The sequence below is a fragment of the Glycine max genome, chromosome 9, assembly GCF_000004515.6.
Source record: "Glycine max cultivar Williams 82 chromosome 9, Glycine_max_v4.0, whole genome shotgun sequence".
Taxonomy (NCBI): Eukaryota; Viridiplantae; Streptophyta; class Magnoliopsida; order Fabales; family Fabaceae; genus Glycine; species Glycine max.
In genome coordinates, this window is record NC_038245.2 from 43,815,056 (window position 1) to 43,836,597 (window position 21,542).

At 31.4% G+C, this 21,542-nt stretch overlaps 2 protein-coding genes across 2 annotated transcripts; both read left to right on the top strand.

Moving 5' to 3' along the window:
• Positions 1-231: 231 nt before the first annotated feature.
• Positions 232-1,181, top strand: LOC102670092 (uncharacterized). The gene is made up of 2 exons (XM_006588242.1): positions 232-358; positions 433-1,181. The coding sequence occupies exons 1-2, from the start codon at positions 232-234 to the stop codon at positions 1,179-1,181; spliced, it is 876 nt and encodes a 291-aa protein (XP_006588305.1).
• Positions 1,182-8,767: 7,586 nt separating this feature from the next.
• On the top strand, positions 8,768-11,301 carry LOC100791221 (uncharacterized). Its single transcript, XM_003534228.5, has 4 exons — positions 8,768-9,131; positions 9,256-9,453; positions 9,925-10,140; positions 10,542-11,301. Exons 1-4 carry the CDS (start codon positions 8,877-8,879, stop codon positions 10,773-10,775), a joined length of 903 nt encoding a protein of 300 aa, XP_003534276.4. The 5' UTR covers positions 8,768-8,876; the 3' UTR covers positions 10,776-11,301.
• Positions 11,302-21,542: the final 10,241 nt, after the last annotated feature.

Below are 21,542 nucleotides of genomic sequence, written 5' to 3' on the forward strand. Positions count from 1 at the left end.
GTAAATTTGTTTATTGATAGATAAATTATCTACAATAAAGGTTTCTTTTGGTTATCTAATTTTATTAGTTTCTATAATGGTGTTTAATTGAATATAATATAATGCTTGTTCCTACTCTTTATAAATCATAAGAGATTACTTTTATTTTGAAAAACTATTCTTATTTAAATTTTGATTCTTATGATTTTAATTGTTAATTGAGTATTAACTTAAGATCATTTAATTTCAGAGATGAGGAGATTTTTGGTTGATAGAGCAAGTATTGAGAATGTGAATGTTGTACAACAAGAAGCCGAATTAGAACCGCCACCTAATGTGGTTAATGAGTTTAACCCAAATGAGATTGTGCGTGATCCAGGTCATAGGAAACAAACGAGCTTTCAAATATATTGCAAAGAAAAGATCTTAATATTGTGAATGCCATGGAATTAGTTGATGTTGTCAAAGCTCGGTTGGGCACAATGAGAGAGAGTGGCTGGAATAATTTTTTTGCCGATGTCCAAGGATTTTGTGTTGCTAAAAGTATTCTGGTACCAAATATGGATGACGAAATACCAGTTCGGGGTCGTTCAAGAGCAGAAGGGAGGACTATCACTAATCTTCATCATTACCGTGCAGAGATTTTTTATGTTGCTATTGATAAAATATGTGTGGAGATGGATCACCGCTTTAGTGAAGGAAGTAACATTATACTTGATTGCTTCTCATGTCTTGACCCCAAGAACTCTTTCTCCAAGTTTGATGTTGATAAGCTTGCTCGTCTTGCTGATATTTATCATGCAGACTTTTCTGATGATGACCGAGGAACAATTAGGGATCAACTTGAAACTTATGTGCTTCAAGTGAGAAGAAATGCTTCTTTTTCCACTTGTGAAGATGTTCAAAGTTTGGCTATGAAGATGGTTCAAACTGAGAAACATTTGGTATTTCCATTGGTTTATAAACTTATTGAGCTAGCTTTGATATTGCCGGTGTCGACAGCATCCGTTGAAAGAGCTTTTTCAGCAATGAAGATTATCAAGTCTAAATTGCGCAATAAGATCAACGATGTGTGGTTCAATGACTTGATGGTATGTTACACCGAGCGGGAGATATTCAAGTCACTTGATGATATTGATATTATTCGAACATTTACCGCAAAGAAGTCTCGGAAAGGACACTTGCCTCGTAATTTTATTTAACCCGCTATTGTAAGATTATGTTTATCTCTTTTATTTTAAACTATATTTTTGTTGACAAAATGACGAGTCTCTTTTATTTTGATTGATTACTATTTACATATTATATACAATGTGAATTTGCTATCTTTAAATTTTTGTCCAGACTTTATAATTTTTCTGGCTCCGCCACTGCACAGATTCATGGTAGGTCGGTAGCTAGGAAACGCACGTATATATATGGCAGCGGCAAGGATGGGTAATGGGTTCATTTCATAGCATTGGTATGGCACGTGACGCGAAACGTCCAAGTTTAAAGTGGTCAACGCACAAGTGTGAAAGAGGGTTGCAGTGTAGTCAATGGTGGTGTGCCTAGGAGAGTGTTGGATTTTTCCTTTTGAGCCAAACCAAAAGAAAGGGTAGGGTGTCACTGTCACTGCCATAGCCATAATAGAGACACTTGCAGTACCATATACCCAGTCAAATTCAACGCCATCTACTTTTACCTTCTTCCTTGCCTCTCACATTAATCACTCTATAGGAATATTATATAATATATATGGTACCTTTCAGTACAAGAAGAAAACGCAATTTTATCTCAAAATATTTTAAAACAGTTAAGCAATTTATATATTTAACTGTAGTATTTTTGCTTACCAAGTCAGATTTTATTATGGACCTACAATAATTGGCTTTATCACTTTTTTTTTCTTTTTTTTTGGTTTCCAAATATCTCGCTATAGGCGGTTTCAAGTTACAGTTGAATTAGACAAGGCCAGCATGCTATAACAAACGGAAGCAAAGGTGTGGATCTAATCCGACAATGAAATTGAGCATCGAGTTCAATAATATAGCTACTTGTTATCAACGATACAGAAACATGCATTTGATATCCAATTAAATATTAAAAATAAGACAAAATATAAATTAAATAAGATTACAGATTTTTTTCTAAAAAGAGAGATAAGAAAAAAATGCTACTAGTATATTTTAAAGGAAGAGTATATAACTCGATCTTAAAAAACAATTTACCCTTAGAATAAGTGTATTTATATTTATTTTGTCTAGTAACATTTTGTGAATATTATTGCATTGCTGATTTTTATTTGATAGATCAAGTTTACCAAATTTTATATAATTTAAAGATCAATTTAATGATTTTATTTTATGTAAAATAATATTTTTATACTATATTAAGTGAATATTGATTACTATATCATATACTTACACATATTTAATTTATCTAAGATTACGTACAAAATGATAGATACTACTTGATTTAAAAATCAAATTTGTTAAACTTGAGTTTTATATATAAAAAAATTAAGTAGAGTAAGTTAATAAATTTAGAGGCATACAAGTAAGGTTACAATAAGGTAGGTACTCTTATCAGGGTCAATTAAGGTACTCTATCTCACTTTTAGATACAGTCACAAATTCTAATATAATATTAGATTAGTATATATAAGGGAAGGCTTGAAGTCCAAATAAAAAGAAAAGATTGGAAAAATTTGAGAAACCCAAAATAAGAAGTTAAGCCAAAAGAAGAATAAAAGGCTTTATAAAAAAAACACAAACCTAGACAATACATGAAAACAAAACCTACACTTTTGAGACCCAAACTTAAAATACAAGTTCAACTGAAAAACAAGTCAGAACTAAGTAGAAACAATTGGCTTTTAGGAGAATTAGTTGAGAACGTGTGTAGTTAGACACAACATAAGTTAAAAAAGAAAATGCAAGTAAAAGGACAATGCTTCAAAAAAAGTGTCAAGTGGTTTTTAGACAAGTACATATCACTAAAGTTTACAAGCACATCATTCTAATATTATTTTTACGCTTGAGCGAAATACTTCATCTTGTTTTAAATATAAGCAATAATTTTTTTTATTAAATATAAACAAAATTTCAATTATCTATAACTTAATTAATGAGACTATCTTTGTATCAAAAAGATTAATGAGATTATCTCAAAGTATTCTTCATTTAATAAGACTAAAAAAAATTATACCTGATATATTACAATAAACAATAATTTAGAAAAAAAATATTTATTTTTTAATTAAAAATAAAAAATTTAATAAAATTAACTAATTTTTTTAATAAATATTAAATATGTCTGTTTTTTTTTTTTTTTACTTCTAATCAAGAGAGGAGGAGTAAATTACTAGAAAAAAAACAAAAAATTAACTCTTCATTGGCATAAACCAGTCTCAGGTAATCGAGCCATTTCAAACAATCAATCATACCCAATTGAAACGGTCATCTTCTCTTGTCCTGTTGTTCTTTTCTATTTTCTCCGGTCCAGGTGACCAGCTACCCCCTGCAGAGTATATAATTTTGGCCATATAAACCAACGAAACAAAACAGACGGTGTCGGAAAAAAAAAAGTGTATGTCTATGAGAATAAGCAATATGAAATTAATTTTTGAGCTAGCTGATACTTGCAAGCATCTAAGTCTCGTGAAACATGGGATTATGACACTGTGATGGTCACGCGTATATATTTTAATGCTAAGAATGATACTTCACATATGGGTATTCAATGCTTTTAATGTGATGAAGTCACACCCCATAATTCATTTCTATTTCCATGATGGAGTATAGTATAAGAGTAGTTATTTCTTAAACCGTGTTCCGTTGTGTCCATTGGTGGTGTCTCAAAGTTCATCAATCAGCAAACAGGGGAACTATAGCCTATGGATAATTTGGGCATGGTCCACGACCCTGCACCTTTCTTCAAAGCAGAATAATATACAAATATCTTTCCTATTCCTTCCCACGTAACCCCACAATTATGTGAATAAAATATAATACAATATCCACCTAAACTCAATGAAGGGTTTGTATGAAAAGAGTGGTCAGTGCTTATCCACTTATTAATCGTATCAAAGAAAAAAAAAAACAAGATATTAGATTATGGTTGGGATCTATATATAGATAATAGGAAAAAAAACAGTAAGAAGGATTTATATTGTTTGAGGTTTCTATGAGAATAAAGACAAAATGGACTCGTTCATGGGATGGATGATCTCTTGATAATTTGGTTCATTTGACGTTGTAGAAAGTTTCCCTGTAATTATTGTTGAAGTTTGACATGGAATTGGCGAAATCAGGAGCTTTGTTAGACTTTGCCATTAGTTTTTTTTTTTTTAGAAATATGAGATGGACCCCTCCCGGATTAATTCTCTTGAGATTGATGAGAAAAGTTAGGGAAATTGCTTCTACTGTTCTACATGATTACTTGTGGCATCATGTTTCTTCTTTATACAAGCATTTATTGTTTAAATTTTTTATATAAGTTTTATTATATTAAAATGTTGTTTTTACATGCAAATGTTGTTATTTATACGGGGCACAACCGTACAAAACTAACATTTGTTGTCCATAACTTACAGGCTAATGTTTTAAAATATATAACTGAAATTGACTTTAACTAAAGAAAATTTATAATCACTGCATGTCTGCATCAACACAAATAACGTTATCTAAATTCCGTTGAATTTACTTAATTTTTTTTATTAAAACTAAATGATATAAAATATTTTTATATTATCTCTAATCATACAATTGATTATGAATAGATTCGCTAACTTTTATAATAATTATCTCAAAAATCCTTCATATCATCATCTATTATTGAATAACAATATTTTTTTTACGTTGATAATGGATAAAAATTAAGCTCTTAATTAAACTACCCTATATCTATTTCTAATTAAAAATACAATCTAATTATTATACATAATATAATTTACAAATTTTCATGTTACAGTATAAAGTTTTAATATAGTTAATTCTATAAAAAAAACTCGTCAAAAGAAAAAATTGCAATTGAGATGCTACTAGGATGGAATTTAGATAAAGTTTAATCTTTGTATACGAAGCAATTGAATTCCTTAAGAATGTAGAGCATGGGATCTTTTATATAAGTTATTTTTATGTTCCCTTGGTTGATGTTGGTGATCCACAATGGGATAGAAGCATGGTTTTAGATATTGCTTCATCATCTTTATTAGCGACCCAAAGAATGAAAGGTTGATGGAGGGGCTTTTGGTTTGGAGATGCTCATCATGAGATCTCATTGCCACAAACACCGAAATCAAGCATCTCACTCCTATTTTGCAAACTAATACACCACCTCCGTTGAATCAGTTCCTCCAAGCAAAGTAATACTAGTACTATAGTCTATAGTGGATTTGCGGAATTTTGTTTTCTTCTTCTTTTCACATCTAAACTTCTTAGCAATTGTAAATTCACCAGGGACTAAATAGCAAAATATTCTGCTTCACATGTGCACGAGGGGCTGGGTACCCTTTGTACCCATATATATCTTCTTTCTTAATCATTTTTTACTGACTAAAAATGAGGGGCTAAATAGCAAAATAAATAAATTAAAGAATTTTTAACAATAAATAATATTTGTTGTCCATCAGTGGAAAATAACATCTTGTAGGTGGGACCTAATTAAGGAGCATAATTAAGCTCACAAAAAGAAATAGATTTCATGAGGTTGGCAATCAACATCAAAATGTAAACCAAAAAAACAAAAATGGGAATAAAACTTAAATGTTACGTAATCAAAGTGCATAAATTCAAGTCTTATAATGTATTTCTTTCGTTCTCTTTAAGTTGAATCTGTTTTTATTCATTGAAATAAGATCAAATTCGTCCATATGATTTCTAAAAAACATTTTTTTTATCCTTCATTTATGGAATGTATTAGATATAATACTTATTGTTCATCACGAAAAATCGTCTCATTTTTTCCGTTAGTTATGAAAAAAGTTAATACATGACACATGTATGAACCAAAAATTAAAATTAGAGTCTGAAATTAAATATTACTTATTTACGTGAGCTAAAAACATATTTAAAATTTTTAATTATAATTTAAGTTAATGATAAATCTGTCCTTAAACTAAAAATAAAAGGCTATATATACTTCCTTTATTTGTAAACTTTGTCTTTTATTAAATTACTTTAATTCAAATCTTATAATACATTTATTTTCCTTTTTTTTTGTGGGATCTTTGCTAAATTTGTTATAATTTACTTTAAGGATGAGTCTTTTTATAAACTAAAAAGACCATTTTTTATTATTGTATCCTCACAAAATATTTTAGTAAAAACTAAGAAAACATTTGTTCTGTAGAAAAAAACATTTGTAATTATTGCCTCTTTTTAGAATTTGAACTTTAATAATTTCCTGGAGGTATATAATTTGTTTATAAGTACACCCAATTATTGTCTTTTAGGGGTACACCCAATTATTGTTGCTTAATATTTAATGCAATGATTGCTTTTGCTTGTAAGATTTGTTCGAAATGAAAAAGAGAACTTTTTTTGGCAATAAATGAAAAAAGAGATAAATTTTTAGCATTTGGTAAATTAGTAATGAGAAAAAAATAAACAACTGCGAGTTCTGAGATTTATTAAAAACCAAATCCGACGTTAGTTACTTCTTATTAAGGATAAATCTAACACGCAAAAATGAGATGATGATATTTAGATTTATATGCTATATTTATATAATATATTTCTTTCTTTATCCAGCCACTTTTCTTTTTTCTCAAATGAGATGATGATAAAAATAGACATGTTGTCACTCTTGCACAGAAGATGTGTGAGCGTTGAAATACTCAAAACTTTCGTAGCATCACCCATTATAAAAAAGAAAAAACAGGATATTGCTGAATTTTGATGGTACCGTAATGGCGGCAGCCCCCATGAGTAATGACACTTATGGTCTTCCATTCAGTCATTGATTGTTAATCAGAAACTCTGTATACCTTTGTGGACTTCTATCTAATCTACGGAAATTAAATTTGGTTATGATGAAAACTTTTTTCATCCAAATATTTTCTGTAAAAAAATGGTGTATAGTTAGTAATCTATGGCATTCCCTGCATTTTGTACAGGGCCAAAAAAAACCAACCATTTTATATTATAATAACCCTCTGCTATATTCCAAAATCTTATGTACCTTCATCTACAATTTCTCTTGGAAAAATTAGCCACCAAATTACCGCACCAACACGCTGCATCATCGCACTTCCCTGTAATGGCTAGCTGAATCATCGTTTTCAAATTAATTACCATCATAATCAAGCCAATGATTGCTACTAATTCAAGCAATTCGACTTGGGATAGGAGTTGCAGAAGTGAAGGACATAGTGGGCAAGTTTCTACTCTGAAGTTTGGAGTCTGCATGGGATTTAGATTCTCGGCAGTTATACTTTAAACTACTAATGGAATTTATTAGCCATTCTCATGATATGTTTATCTGTTTAGAAAAGAGTATTATTGATCATGTAACTAATCCTCATTTTAGTTTAGCCATCTGAACTAAGTTTATGTGGCATTCAACATTTATAGGTTGTTCAGTCAAACTTTTGATACAAATGATATTAAAATAATTGATTTTAACAGAATTAAAAACAATAAATTATTATTTTTATGAATAATACTATCTTAATATAAAGTTTTTAAAATAAATTTATTTAAATGTTGACAGAAACTTTTCTGTGAAGCATAAATATAAATATGTATTTAAAACTTTTGTGAGCTCCGCATAGTCAATTTTATTCAACAAAATCTCTAGCTCCGTGGATCTTAAATTATCGTAAAATTAATTTTAAAATTCAAAATTGTTATCAAACACAACAACGAAAATTTGACTTGCTTTTTTCACTGCAAAGGTACCTTTACATTACATTACTATAAAAGAAAACGTACCTTTACATATATCCAAACACAATATATTTGGTTCATGAATGAGATACATCGCATAACGAAAAGTATTAATTAAAAGGAAACTCTCTTAACCTAAAAAACTGTGACAAAGCTTTTCCATTTTATTTGTTGAAACAATAATTGTTTCTAGAAATCGTAGTATGCCCCTTAGTCCTCATGAAATGCTACTATTATAGACTCTAATTAAGGATGGCCAACCGGGACCTAACGCACATGATTAGGGCCAACCTGATGCTTACAATTCAGTTCCTACTATTTATTATTAGGTTATACATATAGTTGCTTCAAACACCACACAACTTCTTATCTTAGTCACCTGTACAATGTGAATTTTAATGAAACATCCTCTTTCCAAACAGAGTTCGTGCTGGTTGAGGGCTTGATTAATTTTATCAACATTTTACATTGACAGACGAAGAATTGTGATGTGAATATATAGCCAAGGCTTTTAGCTTGTATGCACATATAGTAGGGACAAGACAAGACCCAATATAGCTAGTACATTTGGGTCAAAAAATGAAAGATATTTCATTCATATTAATAAACCAATGCAAGTTGGATTAGGACAAGCCCCCTGAGCAGCCTAAGAAAAATATCAAATGTTTTACCATATATACATATTAAAAAAAAGTATGCTGCATTAGTTTAATACAAGTGGACGAAATAAGCGGGGGAAAACCCACGCCCACGGTGAAGAAAATGTTTTAATCGCGAGTAATGTAAGCAAAATAATACTGGTATATGATAGCAGCAGAGAGATAATTAATAAATAAAACGATAAGATCAGTGAGATAATTGTGAAAATGAAATGTTAATATTTAATGAAGATTAAAAAGGAAAGAAGGAGGTGGGTTCCTTACGCACAACGCATCTTTGTTTGGTTTGGGTTCGGAGCTAGCTTTGGTTGAAGACTTTGTGCGGATAAGAACGACCCCTACCCTCTCACTCATCTTTTCTCTCTCTATGTACCGCTTCCAAGTCCTACAAGAACCCATTCCCTCCCTCATTGCCCCCACTCTTCTCCACTTCTCAAACTTTGTAACTTCAAAACATACTCCTCTGTTCTCTCTGTTTCTCTTCAATCTTCCTGAAAAAACAAAAACACGAAAAATCATCCACCCTCTCACATTCTCTCTCTCTCTCCTTTCAACTAATATGGCAATTGAAAACCAAGACAACACTGTCAGAGAAATCAAGCCAAAGAACAGGAGAATCATGGTAAGCATAACTAGATTCTTTCATTGAGCTTCTTCCTCTTGAAGGGTCTAGCTAATGTTTTGTTCTGTTTTTAAACTTTTGTGTCTGATTAACGTGTTTGGTTTTTTTGATTATTTTTTAAAAGGGTGCTGGAGGCCCTGATGATGACGACAATAGGTGGCCACCGTGGTTGAAGCCACTGCTGAAAGAGAGCTTCTTTGTTCAATGCAAGTTGCATGCTGACTCTCACAAGAGCGAATGCAACATGTATTGCTTGGACTGTATGAATGGCCCTCTCTGCTCTCTCTGCCTCGCTCACCACAAGGATCACCGTGCAATCCAGGTTTGTCACATCACATCATTCATTAGTTTTTGCACAGAAACTTTGCATCTGGCATTTTTTTTGGCTCAGGACTCACACAGTCATTGTTTATCAAAATCACCCCTTTTCCATTTTTGGGACTACTTAGATTCTTTTCCTTTTTTTCTCTGATTTTTTTTTTTTTGCTACAACTCACACCTTTCCCCTAATTTCCTTCCCCGCACTGATTTGAAGTTTGAACTCTCTCATTAATTGGTTTCTATTTTTAATTTCTGTGTCCAATTGTCCCTCTTCCAACCGTTTCCTGCATTTACCAACTCCTAGAATGGTGTGAAAGTAACCACACAATGGGAGAAAAAAAATATCAGCTTTCGGTGATTTTGAGTTATTTTCAATGCGTGTATTGTGTGTCCCTGTGTCTAGTCTAGTGTCTAACGTTTTTAACCATTCCCCTCTAATGTATTTTTTTTTGTTGTTGTTAATTTTTGACAGATTAGGAGGTCCTCATACCATGATGTGATCAGAGTCTCTGAGATTCAGAAGGTGTTGGACATCACTGGTGTCCAAACCTACATTATCAACAGCGCAAGGGTGGTGTTTTTGAACGAGAGGCCTCAACCAAGGCCAGGAAAAGGGGTCACAAACACTTGTGAAGTCTGCGAACGTAGCCTTCTTGATTCTTTCCGCTTCTGTTCTCTTGGTTGCAAGGTACTACTATTAATTTTTTTTACCACCAATGTCTTTCCTTCATTGTTTCAGCTCCTGACTATACCAACTTTGAAAAATTAACTAAAAAAAACTTGGAAAATTGTGACTTTGCTTTGCTTTCTTTTGAAGCGAGCAGAGAAACACTTTTTAGTTGACTTTTTCTCACAGCCATGAAAATGGGTACCCTTTGATTCACGGGACTCTTGGATCCTCCAATTTATTCTCTTTTGCCTTAATTTCCTCAGAGGCATTAAACAATCACCCCCTGTTGGAAAATCTTGGGATTGGAATGTTGACTTTTAACCTTTTATTAGTCTAACTCTAATGTCATCAACAACCTTATGTGTATTCAATTGTGAATGTCTTTTGTTTCATTAACCGATGTGAACATGAATTTGCAGATTGTTGGAACATCTAAGAACTTCCAGAAGAGGAAGAAACAGTCAATGTTAATGTCATCAGATTCTGAGGACTCATACAGCAGCAACAGCGTCCATGGCCTTAAGAAAAACTTCAAAGTTCAGAGCTTCACACCATCCACCCCACCCCCAACATCGGTTAATTACAGAACGGCCAAGAGAAGAAAGGGAATACCACACCGTGCCCCAATGGTTGGACTAATCATAGAATATTAGATAGTTGGTATTTTTAGGTTATTGGCTACAATGCCCTTAGGTATAAAAATACCATAGTATACTAAAGCAAGTGTTTCGACGTCGTTTCATCAAAGTCCAATACTCGAGCTTTCCTAGGGCCGGTATTTGGAAGTGTCACCGTCCGTCTTTTTATTTTTCTTCTTGTAGTGGTTTCTAGCGTTTTGTATATATAGCAAAGTCCAACAGAACTGGAAAAGGCTGAAGAAGTAGAAATAAGACACCTGTGAAATAGTTGATGGTGCAGTGATCAAAAGAATGGCGTGTAGCAAAATAAGCAAGGCTCTTTTTCAACCTTAGTTAAGGTGATGATATTTGGTAAGGACTTATAGGGTTTGGTTTCTAAGGTAAATTATTATACCTAAGTTTTGGGGTAGAGATATGTAAATAGTGGCTAAGTGAGGTTGGAGAAGACGACAAATGAAATGATGACAATGTACTTCTGGGAAAATAGGTGGTATGTCTATATTATATGAAAATAGCAAAATAAAGATATATATTATTTCAATTATTTCTCCATTAGTTTTTTTTCATCTTGTTTAATTTTGAAAGAGAAATTTCCCAATGTAAATGTAACCTGTGTTAGTGGCGGTGAATGCTGGTGGTGGGCAAGGTAATATAAGCTTATAAATTTCAATACGGTGGGGCCTGCCGCAGCCGGCTTATATGGGGTGGGTTGGTCATCATGGACACGTGTAAATCATTCTTTGGTCTTTGTGAAAAGCGAAGTCGTATTGGCTCTCGAAAATAGAGAATTGGTCGCCTCAATATAAAAACAAAATCGATTATTCTATGGGCGGTTCCTTACATTTTGATCCAACGGCTTATATTGTGCTTCATTGCACGGCTTTGATCTCTTGATCTTCCCCCAATTATGGGGTAGATTTCAGATTGGTGAAATCAAAGGGCTCATAGCATATTCAGTGGAAGAACTGATTATTTTTTTCCTCATCATATCACATAAGATATGGAAGACATTTTCTTTTTATTTTAGTGGTAGAATTTAATTTAAATTCTATAATTTTCTTACATAGTAAAAAAGAAAAAAAATAGTTAGAGAGAAGCATTAAAAAATATTATTTTTGGAAAAAAGATAATTCTTGGAAGTTGTTCTTTAGAATCCAACCTCCGACTTAAAAAACTTTTTAGTAATAATAATGATAAATATATTGAAAAAAGGTTCTTAAGAAAAATCCCTATTAAAATGCTTTTAAATTGTTTTATCTTACTTTTCACTAATAACGGTATAAATTTAATGCCCTAGTCAAAACTTACATGGGTTTGTCCTAAACAGAACAGTTTAGAGTCACTTGTTGGTAACTTTCTTAGCTTGGCAATTTGTTGTTGGGAACATTCTAAACGTGATTTTTCCTCATAGTTGAGGATCCAACTCTGACTGAACTAGTTATGCATTTCTACTAAACCTCCTTAATTGGGAAAACAATTGTCACCCTCTTCAAAAGAGAAAGAAACTAATCACGATCAGAGACAAGCTTTGATTGGTCTATAATTTCCTTATGGAAGTTGTTGTGTTTCCTCATGGAGAATGCCTATAATTTTGTGGAAGTTGTTGTGAATTGATTATTTAGTTAATGTTTCTTGGAGTTCAAGATTTTAGATTCTCCTAATTTATTTTTTAAAAAAAGGATTCCTCAGAACTTTCTGACCAAGGAAGATGATTTCATAAAATTGAAGTACTAATTGTTGTTAGCTACAACTAGTCACACTCACTGACATTTGATCTCAACTAGTTAAACTCGACTGTGAGTTATATTTTATTTTTTTAACGTAACAATGTGCAGTTGTCATCATTTTCTTCAGAAAAACATTTTAACTTATATGTTGTTCCAAAAAATTTTAAAATTATTAGATTACAGGAAAATTGATTCTATCAATGTTTTCTTTCGTAAATAAAACAAGAAAATATAGCCTTAAAAATATTTTTATATAGAGTTCAAATTCTAAGCAAAAGCAGGTGAGTAGTTTTATTACAAAATAATTTAACTAATATCAACATTCAAGTTTTTGTTGATTAGTGTTTGAAAGTAATATTAAAAGCATTTAACAAACTTAATTAAATATTTTATAGTTTAAAAAATGTAAAAAATATTTAAATACAAAAATATTTTGATTAATCTTTATATTTTGAAATTAACATTCTAAGGTAAATGTAAGTATTTTCTTAGTTACTAAAAAAAAGAAAAAGTATTTTCTTATATAATAATATCTTTGTTTACTTTCATTCTTTCGAAAAAAACACTTTACCTAATTTTGAGTTTGATCACAATATAAATAAAGTATAATAAAAAATTATTTCTACTAAAAATTAAACTTAAATAATATCTAAATAATTTAGCTTTAACTTGATTACATTAATGATTTATGCATCATTTTTGTCAAAAATACAACATTTTTATCTTCGACTCCTATTTTTTTATAAAATGAAAATTGCATTTCCCAATCTACCCGAAGAAGTGAAGGTCGTTAAGTGTCTTGTCATAGGGTTCGTTTTTCTTTTCTTTTCCATTTTTTCTTTTAATGAAAGATATTTTACCGTCTAATGTTTTATTATTTTAATTTTGTAAGCGCGTTTTTAACTTTATTGCTTTTAGACCGACTTTGCTATGCTTTTTCGCTCACGTGCCCGCTGCCGTCACACGTTTAATGTGGAGAAATGCCTGTTCAACACGTTACTTTTTTCTACTTCCGTGTTTCACTCTTTCTTATTTTCATTTCTATTTTCTAGTTACCATCTGCCCGGAAATTATCCTCTGACCTACTTCTTCTCTTGACATTACTTAATTGCTTTGCTTTTCATGTCTTTTTTTACAACAAAAGAAACCTGCGTTAAAATCAATAGTTTCTTAAAACATTTGAAACATGTTTAGGTGAATAGTTGAAACTATCTTAATTACGGCTCATAATGTGAAGAATGTGTATGCTTCACTAACTATAATTTAGAATACTAAAGGAAAGTGAATAGCCGGGGAATATGTTTGATTCACACAAAGTGATAACAACGAGTCCAAAAGAAGAAACTAAAGTAAGGAAGAAGGTAACTTTTGTTTTAGGTAACCCAGCATACCCCAGAAGGTGTTACATGTGTAGATTCTTTGATGGTCCGTTTACAACACGTGGATGGTCCATTTATTTTTTTTAATTAGGAGACTAATATTTTAATTCTTTGTGGGAAGAAGAAAGACGATGATTTAGATGTTAGAGAAGGGTGTTGGTGCATGACCCGTGGCTTGACGTGTACCGGGGCAAAAGTTTGAGGATGAACTTGTGGTTATGGGGTGAAAGAGAGTGACACGCGGCAAGAGAATCTTCCAGGTAATGAGCTCAGAACCGTCCAACGCATCGCTACTTACGTAGTACTGTACGCTACAACATTCCCGTGCCCTCGCTAAGGAAAGGGTCATTTATTAGTATTATTATTATTATTGAAATATAACTAGAAGGTAAAGTCTTATATTATATATGAATCAGAAAGTTCAGAATTATATAAAAGAATCATTCACAAATTTAAATCTTAAGATTTTGAATTAAAATATTATTAAATTTATTTATATGATGGCTCATAATCTATTATTATAAATCTTTTAATATTTATCCTCTTTGATTGCATAACCATTATTATCAGAATCGATAATTCGACTTAATGATTTACAAAAACGAATAAGATAGCGGCAATGAATTCTTAACTTATGAATCTCTTATATCAAAAGTTTTCATAGTGATGGGTCCAGGTGATGTGTCCCGGTGGAGCGGCAATGCAAATATAGAGCATATGAGCTCTAATAATCACCATAAAAATACGGATGAAAATAATTTTCGCTCAAGAGAAAGATTATCATGTGGATGAGACTCATATTTGAGAGAAAGATTGTTGGAGTATAAGTGTAAAGTGAAGTCCCACATCATGTAAGAATAAGAAAATTGAGAATCATATAAGGGACAAAAATACCCATAAACTTAAATCTTAAAGTTTTAAGTTAAAGTATGGTGTCAAATATACTTATGTGATTAGTCATAACTTAGTATAAATTTCCTATACCCCTTTGATTGCATAACATATTCTTTAGCAAGTATAAATTTCCTATACCTCTTTGATTGCATAACATATTCTTTAGTAAGTGTGACTTTTTATTTTATAAAAAAAATACATTTTACAAGATAAATTATATTCGTATTTTTTAATCAAAAGTTAGGTACAGAGGATTATGTTAAAATTAAGTATATAAAATAAATTTTAAAATCATTAATTATTAGTACAGTTTATAACATATGTTATCTTTATTTTTGAAGGGGTCAATTTTATAGCTGCCTGTTGTCCCTATACGTGATGTTTTTATCTATTTTCTTTTAAATTATTTTTTTTGCATACTGCATATGTTTTATCAGCTATAATTTTAATTATTAAAGATGATCAAAGTCTGATGTAGTTTTAAGTGCAAAAGAAAAACTAAAAAGAAATTCTAATCAGCTTGCACTTCATTTCAACAGGTGGGGTTGATTTGACTAAGAGGTTAAAAAAAGAAAGAAGAGTAACTTTTTAATTTATATTTATGTAGAGTTTGACTATAATGCATGATTATTTATTCACGGGGGAAAGAGAAATGATCCCGCAAGACTTGTGATTTTGGCCTTTGGGTTATCTACAGCATGAGATGTGAAATAAATTAGTCAATGTTAAGGTGAATGGAAGAAATCAACTTAAACGTCGAAGGAGGAAAAATCAAACACAGTTAGGAAAGACGGCAAGCAACAGAGCCATGCATGTTAATGTTACTGAGGAGATCCTAACTAAAAACGTCCCAGGACTGGGGTTGTTACATCACACATGTCAGTTCACATTTTTCGTCCCACTAATTAAGTTAATACGAGACAAACCTTATGAAAAGGACTCCCACACCAATAATAGAAAAAAGGGTATCATCTTGAATTAGGTGAGCCTCTTTACAAAAAGTTTCTTCCGTGTGATCAAAGTTTTCATCCTATTTCATTTCAATTCGTCATTGACGTTAGCTAATTATGTGATAAAAATTAAAAAAAAGCTTTGTGATGGAAAGTTGCTAGTGTGCTGGAAATTGAGAAGCTTAAGCTTTATATGTATTTTCAATGTTGATGTTGTGTAATGGTTCAATTGTATTAAGCAACATACAGGGTAATCTATAAATATTTCTTCCATTAATCGTGTACATTAGCACTATCTTATTTCAAAGTACTCTGTATCTTTGGTTGTTTTCTAGTTTTACGGTGTGATTCTTACCATTCATTAGTATCCTCTTCAACTATGCGTTGTCCATGGCCATATTTAAATATTTGAAAACGAAGGGAAGATAAGGTGACTGACTTTTAGAAATTTACGGGAAAAATTAAAAAAAATCCTTGTCCATACAAAATTGAGATTGTTTATATTAGGCTTACACGCAATATGCAGTCATCCCTAGTGTACCTACATCACAAATAAACATATATGCAGTCATACATACCTCTCTATGTCATTTCAATAACCCCCGTACGTAAGAAAATGGCCGGCGTGTTGCAGCTTAATATGGTTACTATTTATCAGAGTAGGACTTTTCTGATCAAAACTCGAGTTCACTCTGAAAAAAGCTATTCGTTCAAGACAGATTCTTTACTGATCCTTGAATCAGTTACCTGCTTAAAAATATTTCTTATTATAGTATCACAAGAAAAAAGTTTATTCAGAACAAAGAAATATTCATTCATAATGCGCCACAAAACATAAGCAACAAATTATTTAAAGCATTTATTTCACTTTATCTGGGCATCTAAAGTGGCTTATACACCGAATAGTCTCACGCAATTTATTTATTTATTGTTTTTAGCGGGTGCATGGTGGCTGCCATGTAAGAGCACATTATTAGATTGCGAAAGTGTGGTGGCTAGATATATATATGCATCTAACTCACCTCCTTCTACTTTTTCTAGTGTAGATTAGCTTCTTTCTTTTGATGACTGGCTCATAACCCGAACCTTTCTCCCTAAATGTTCCCCAACTTTACATAACTTATGTATAAATCACTCTAAAGTGTAAATTCTGCTTTGTTTCTTTCCCCCTTTTTTCTTTGAGAGAAAAACAATTTAAATGTATCATACGGGAATGGGAATAGGAATTGCATTTCTCTTTATCATTGAATGCTCATCAAATGTTCACCCTTCATTGAAAGAGAGAGTCATAAAAACCTGTTTTTCCGTAGCTTCAGGTGATGGTGGTCCCACTTAATCAAATTGCTTAAGCCATGACGTCACTAATATACTAACTTTTAAAATAGGATGAAGATATATATGATAGCTAAAGCAAAACAAAGCCTCTTTCATGCCGACACTCCCATGCACACCATGCCGATTGTACAACTTTTATCCCCTTTTTATATTTATAGTTGTTACTTTCAATATATATATATATATAACACTTATTTTTTTTTAGTATAAATGCGTTAAGAGTATGTATTGAGTTTACCTAATAATAAAAACAACTATCACAAAGATCAATTACTTTGTTCTTTTTTTTTTTTACTCTTTGCTCCATCTCGACTACGTTATTTATCCATACCACTTCTACTTTCAAAAGCGGCAATTCCATAACAATGAACACAAATGAAAAATTCAAGTTGTGCGAGAGAAACATGCATGGGTTGAGTGATTTGATGAGTTGAAGAGCCTATCCAATTGAGATGTTGAGGACGATGATGGCAAAGGATGAGCAAGTTCCAAATGTAAGCAACAATGGTGAGAGTTGAAGACTCGATTAGAGTGTAGAGATGATCCCAAAGAGAGGCTTAAATTTGGATTAAATAAACTTTACTACTTTTGAGAGTGCTTGTATTTAATTTAAAAAAACCTCTTAAAATAGTGGCTTAAATTGGGAAGGAAAAGTGTTGGTTATTCACTCGACACTTTTCCCTTCTCGATAGACATGATATATTTAGTTGTTTTAATAATGTGAATAACATATTTAGTTATTAATATTTCACTTAAATATTGAAATAGATTCTTAATAATTTATCAAAATGATTACTTTAAATGATAAATACAATAAAATAGAATAAACAAAAGATATCATGATGCGTTTGCACTTAGCCATTACCAATGCCCCAATAAACACAAGAGGACATCGGAACTGAATAAAATGGGAACCTATTTTTTGTTTAAAATAATTCTAAAATACGTTTTCTTAGAAAGTGACAATGTTGGTATTACCTATATAATTTAATTTAGATATATTTCCAAATTAAAATATTTTTTTTATCGATTTGTTTAGTGAAAAGTAAGTACTGTTAATCTTTTTAAATATATGAGCTCATTTATTTATATTATTATCTTAAATTAAAAAAAATCCTAATGAAAATATCTAAATCATATTATATTAGACTATAAGTGGTTGTGTTCAAATCTTAAAATACACACGCACACTCTAACTGTACATACTAGACTATAAATTCATTATTATAGATGAATCAGATGATGATTAAAAAAGAACAAACAGAAACATTTCATATATGATTGCAAAACTAATTAATTACCCAAAAAGTTGTCACGTGTGAATTGTTATGTTGTGAGGCAAGAAGGCTTCGTTGTCCTTTCTACTAATTCTATATATAGTTAGTTATATGCCCTCGCGTACACGCTCACGATTGTTGGGGGATGGGCTCGCAAATCACAAATTTCACTTCTTTTTATTTTTGGGTGGAAACGCAAATTTCACTTTGCACTGAACAAAATATCTCTTGGTGAAGAGAAAGTGGAAAGACCATCTCATATGATAATGTATTAATGTTTATATTTGAAAAAGATTAAATATAGACAGTATAATCATACACAAAAAGATTAAAATTTAATGTTAAAATATCATATAACTTTTAAAAAATTTATATAAATTTTTAAGTGATTATATAACATTAAATCTTAATTATATTAAACTAAATGAACGAATAACTTCTAAATAATAAGACTTTATTAGTTCAAGTAATTTGATTATATATATATATATATACATACACATATATATATACATATATATATATATATATATATATATATATATATATATATATAAAATTGAGGCTGCATGTGTTCATTTCTGGTGGACCTATATGGCTGTCTTCTATTTCTATCTAATGTTTAAAAATTAAAAACCTCAAAGCCACAAATTTGAACTAATTAAGCACTTTAACAGAATCTATTTATTTTTATTTAATACATAAAAAAGAAGGAACTATAGTACAGGTCGAACTTTGGTTATCCTCACTGTCACTACTGATTTTCTTTTGATTGGGAGGGTTTTAAGGGAAAGAGGAGTGCAGACAGATGATGACCTTGCCCAACTCCATTATTTGCTTTGAGAAACATTAATTGATAGCTAGCAACCACATTATTTTCTACTATAGGGACTATTCTATTTGCTCTATCTAAAATTGCTCGATTAGTACTAATAAAATATAATACTTTTGAGAAATAATGTGTCACACTTTGGTAGTATCTGAAGCACAGACATCAACAAAGAAAATATATAGGTATTGCCTATAAACATTACATGTTTTGTTGGTGCATATGGTCTGGATGGAATACATAAACATCATCTGAATATCTTGTAATTACTGAGACAAACATGTCACACTTTTAATGTCTACATTATCAAGGCATTCCTTCAACTTGTAATATAAAGATATATTTATCATGAAACCCAAAAAGTATCCTTACTTTCTGATAATTGCTAAATAATTATACTTTGATAATAGAAAATGAAGTAAAAGTATCTTTAAAATAATTATTTAACAGTTATTTACACTTAAATGTTAAAGAATTGATATTTCGTTGAATTTTGGCTGCAAATATAAAAACTGGAGGTATTATAAGCAAAAGGTGGAAAATAACGAAGAAAAAAAAAGAAGAAATCAGAAATGGTCCAACCCAGCATCTCGCTTAGCACACAACTCGCGCTAAGCGAGCCAGGAGACACAGGCGCTAAGCAAGGTGTTAAGCACGAGAGTCAGAACTCGCGCTCAGCGCATGCAACAGAAAACAAAACCCACTAAGCGCACATCATGCACTAAGAGAGCGATCCAACAAAACAAAGCGCACTAAGCGAGAGGAGCCCGCTAAGCGCGCGATCCAACAGAAGCAGCACACGCTGATTGAGGGAGGTCGCATTGAGTGAGCCTACGAATGTTCAAAGCCCACTTCAGCAGTTATAAATAGAAAGTCAGTCCAAGAGAAACGACACACCGAGTCTCAGAGCACTCTCACTACTACCTAAAACTTCAGAACTCCTACTCTATTATCTCTTTTGTATCCATTCTTTCTTTCTCCCTCTTATTGTAAAGCCTTCATGGCTATGGGTGGTTAATCCCCTAGTTAGGACCTGACAGGCCTAAAAAGTCAAGCGATATATGGTGTACTTCATATTTATCAATGTAAAATGATTCCTTTCTAGGTTTTTCTATTTTATTATCTTTTCTATTTTATCTTGCATTTTTATTTTTACATTCTTTTGGGGGTTAGAAGCTCATGAGAGGGTAACTGCTAATATGATTTAAAGCAAGATGCAGACATTAGTTTTAAAGGTTAGATGCTCGGGAGAGGATAACTTTTAATGGATCAATAAAGAAAAGATATCATATGAAAATCATTGCTAGACATAGAATGGTAACTTTATGCCCATAGCAAACATCTAAAATTTATTTTTCATGCTTTTTATTTATTGAGTCTTTTCAAAGGCATTTGGGAGATAAGTAAATATAATAGGTTTGTTATCGTGAGACACCAGGGTAAGTAAATAGATAGATGTGAGTAGAATAGATCCACTTTAATTGATAAATAAAAACCAGAAATTCATACGATCTAGGCAAACAAGATATGTTAGGTCTTGACATTCGCATTTAATTGAATTTCCTTTTTTAATTATTCTGCTTTAATTCTCTTGCTTTTTATTACTTCCTTTAATCCTTTCCTATTCTTTCTTCTATCCCTTTCTCTATTAATTCTTCATTTATAAATTAAAAAGTATTCAAGATAAGTACAACACAAAATTTTTACAGAATTCGACACTCGAACTTCCGAGATTTTATTACTTGGACAGTTAGTACACTTGCCAAACACCTTATCACTTTCTAATAAAGAAAATTAATGTCTATAGCCCAAAAGTATAATGTCTATTGCAGTTGGATATATATGTTTGTCGAAGGTGCCTTCTAAGGCTACGATAGAGTCGCTTCTCTAAAGTATTAACAATTAAGAAGTGGCACAAAGTCATCCCATAATTATTCTAACCTAATGCAACGTTAACGTGAAATAGAAGAAGCAAGTTAGGTCATGTCTAAAAGTCAACTCCCTCATTGAATGAATGATTTTTTTATTGCCGTGTGTGTACTTCAGCATTGATACTTAATTAATTAGTTCATGGTACTCAGATTCCTTTCGGGGTTCAGTCACTGAACCACTGAACCACACTTCAAAATACACTCGAGAGTTTGGTTTATGGTAGGAACAATAAGAAACGATTTTGATTGTATTCAAACTTGATTTTAATAGAATATATATAAATGTTTTAGTTTTTGTTAGGTAAAATTGATTTTTTTCACTTCAAAATCTCGGCGTCACTTCCACATGCTTTTAGGCATAAAACTAGCAGTAAGACTATAAGAGGATTCCCTTGCTAGTTTTTCTTTTGTGGGGGTATCAGAGTTAAAAATCTCCATGATCATTTCCACTTTTCAAATG

Coding starts and splice junctions, on each gene's coding strand:
- LOC102670092 (XM_006588242.1), top strand. CDS start 232: ATGAGGAGATTTTTGGTTGATAGAGCAAGTATTGAGAATGTGAATGTT. Junction 359..432: donor TGAGATTGTGCGTGATCCAG/GTCATAGGAAAC, acceptor CCATGGAATTAG/TTGATGTTGTCAAAGCTCGG.
- LOC100791221 (XM_003534228.5), top strand. CDS start 8,877: ATGTACCGCTTCCAAGTCCTACAAGAACCCATTCCCTCCCTCATTGCC. Junction 9,454..9,924: donor AGGATCACCGTGCAATCCAG/GTTTGTCACATC, acceptor AATTTTTGACAG/ATTAGGAGGTCCTCATACCA. Junction 10,141..10,541: donor TCTGTTCTCTTGGTTGCAAG/GTACTACTATTA, acceptor ATGAATTTGCAG/ATTGTTGGAACATCTAAGAA.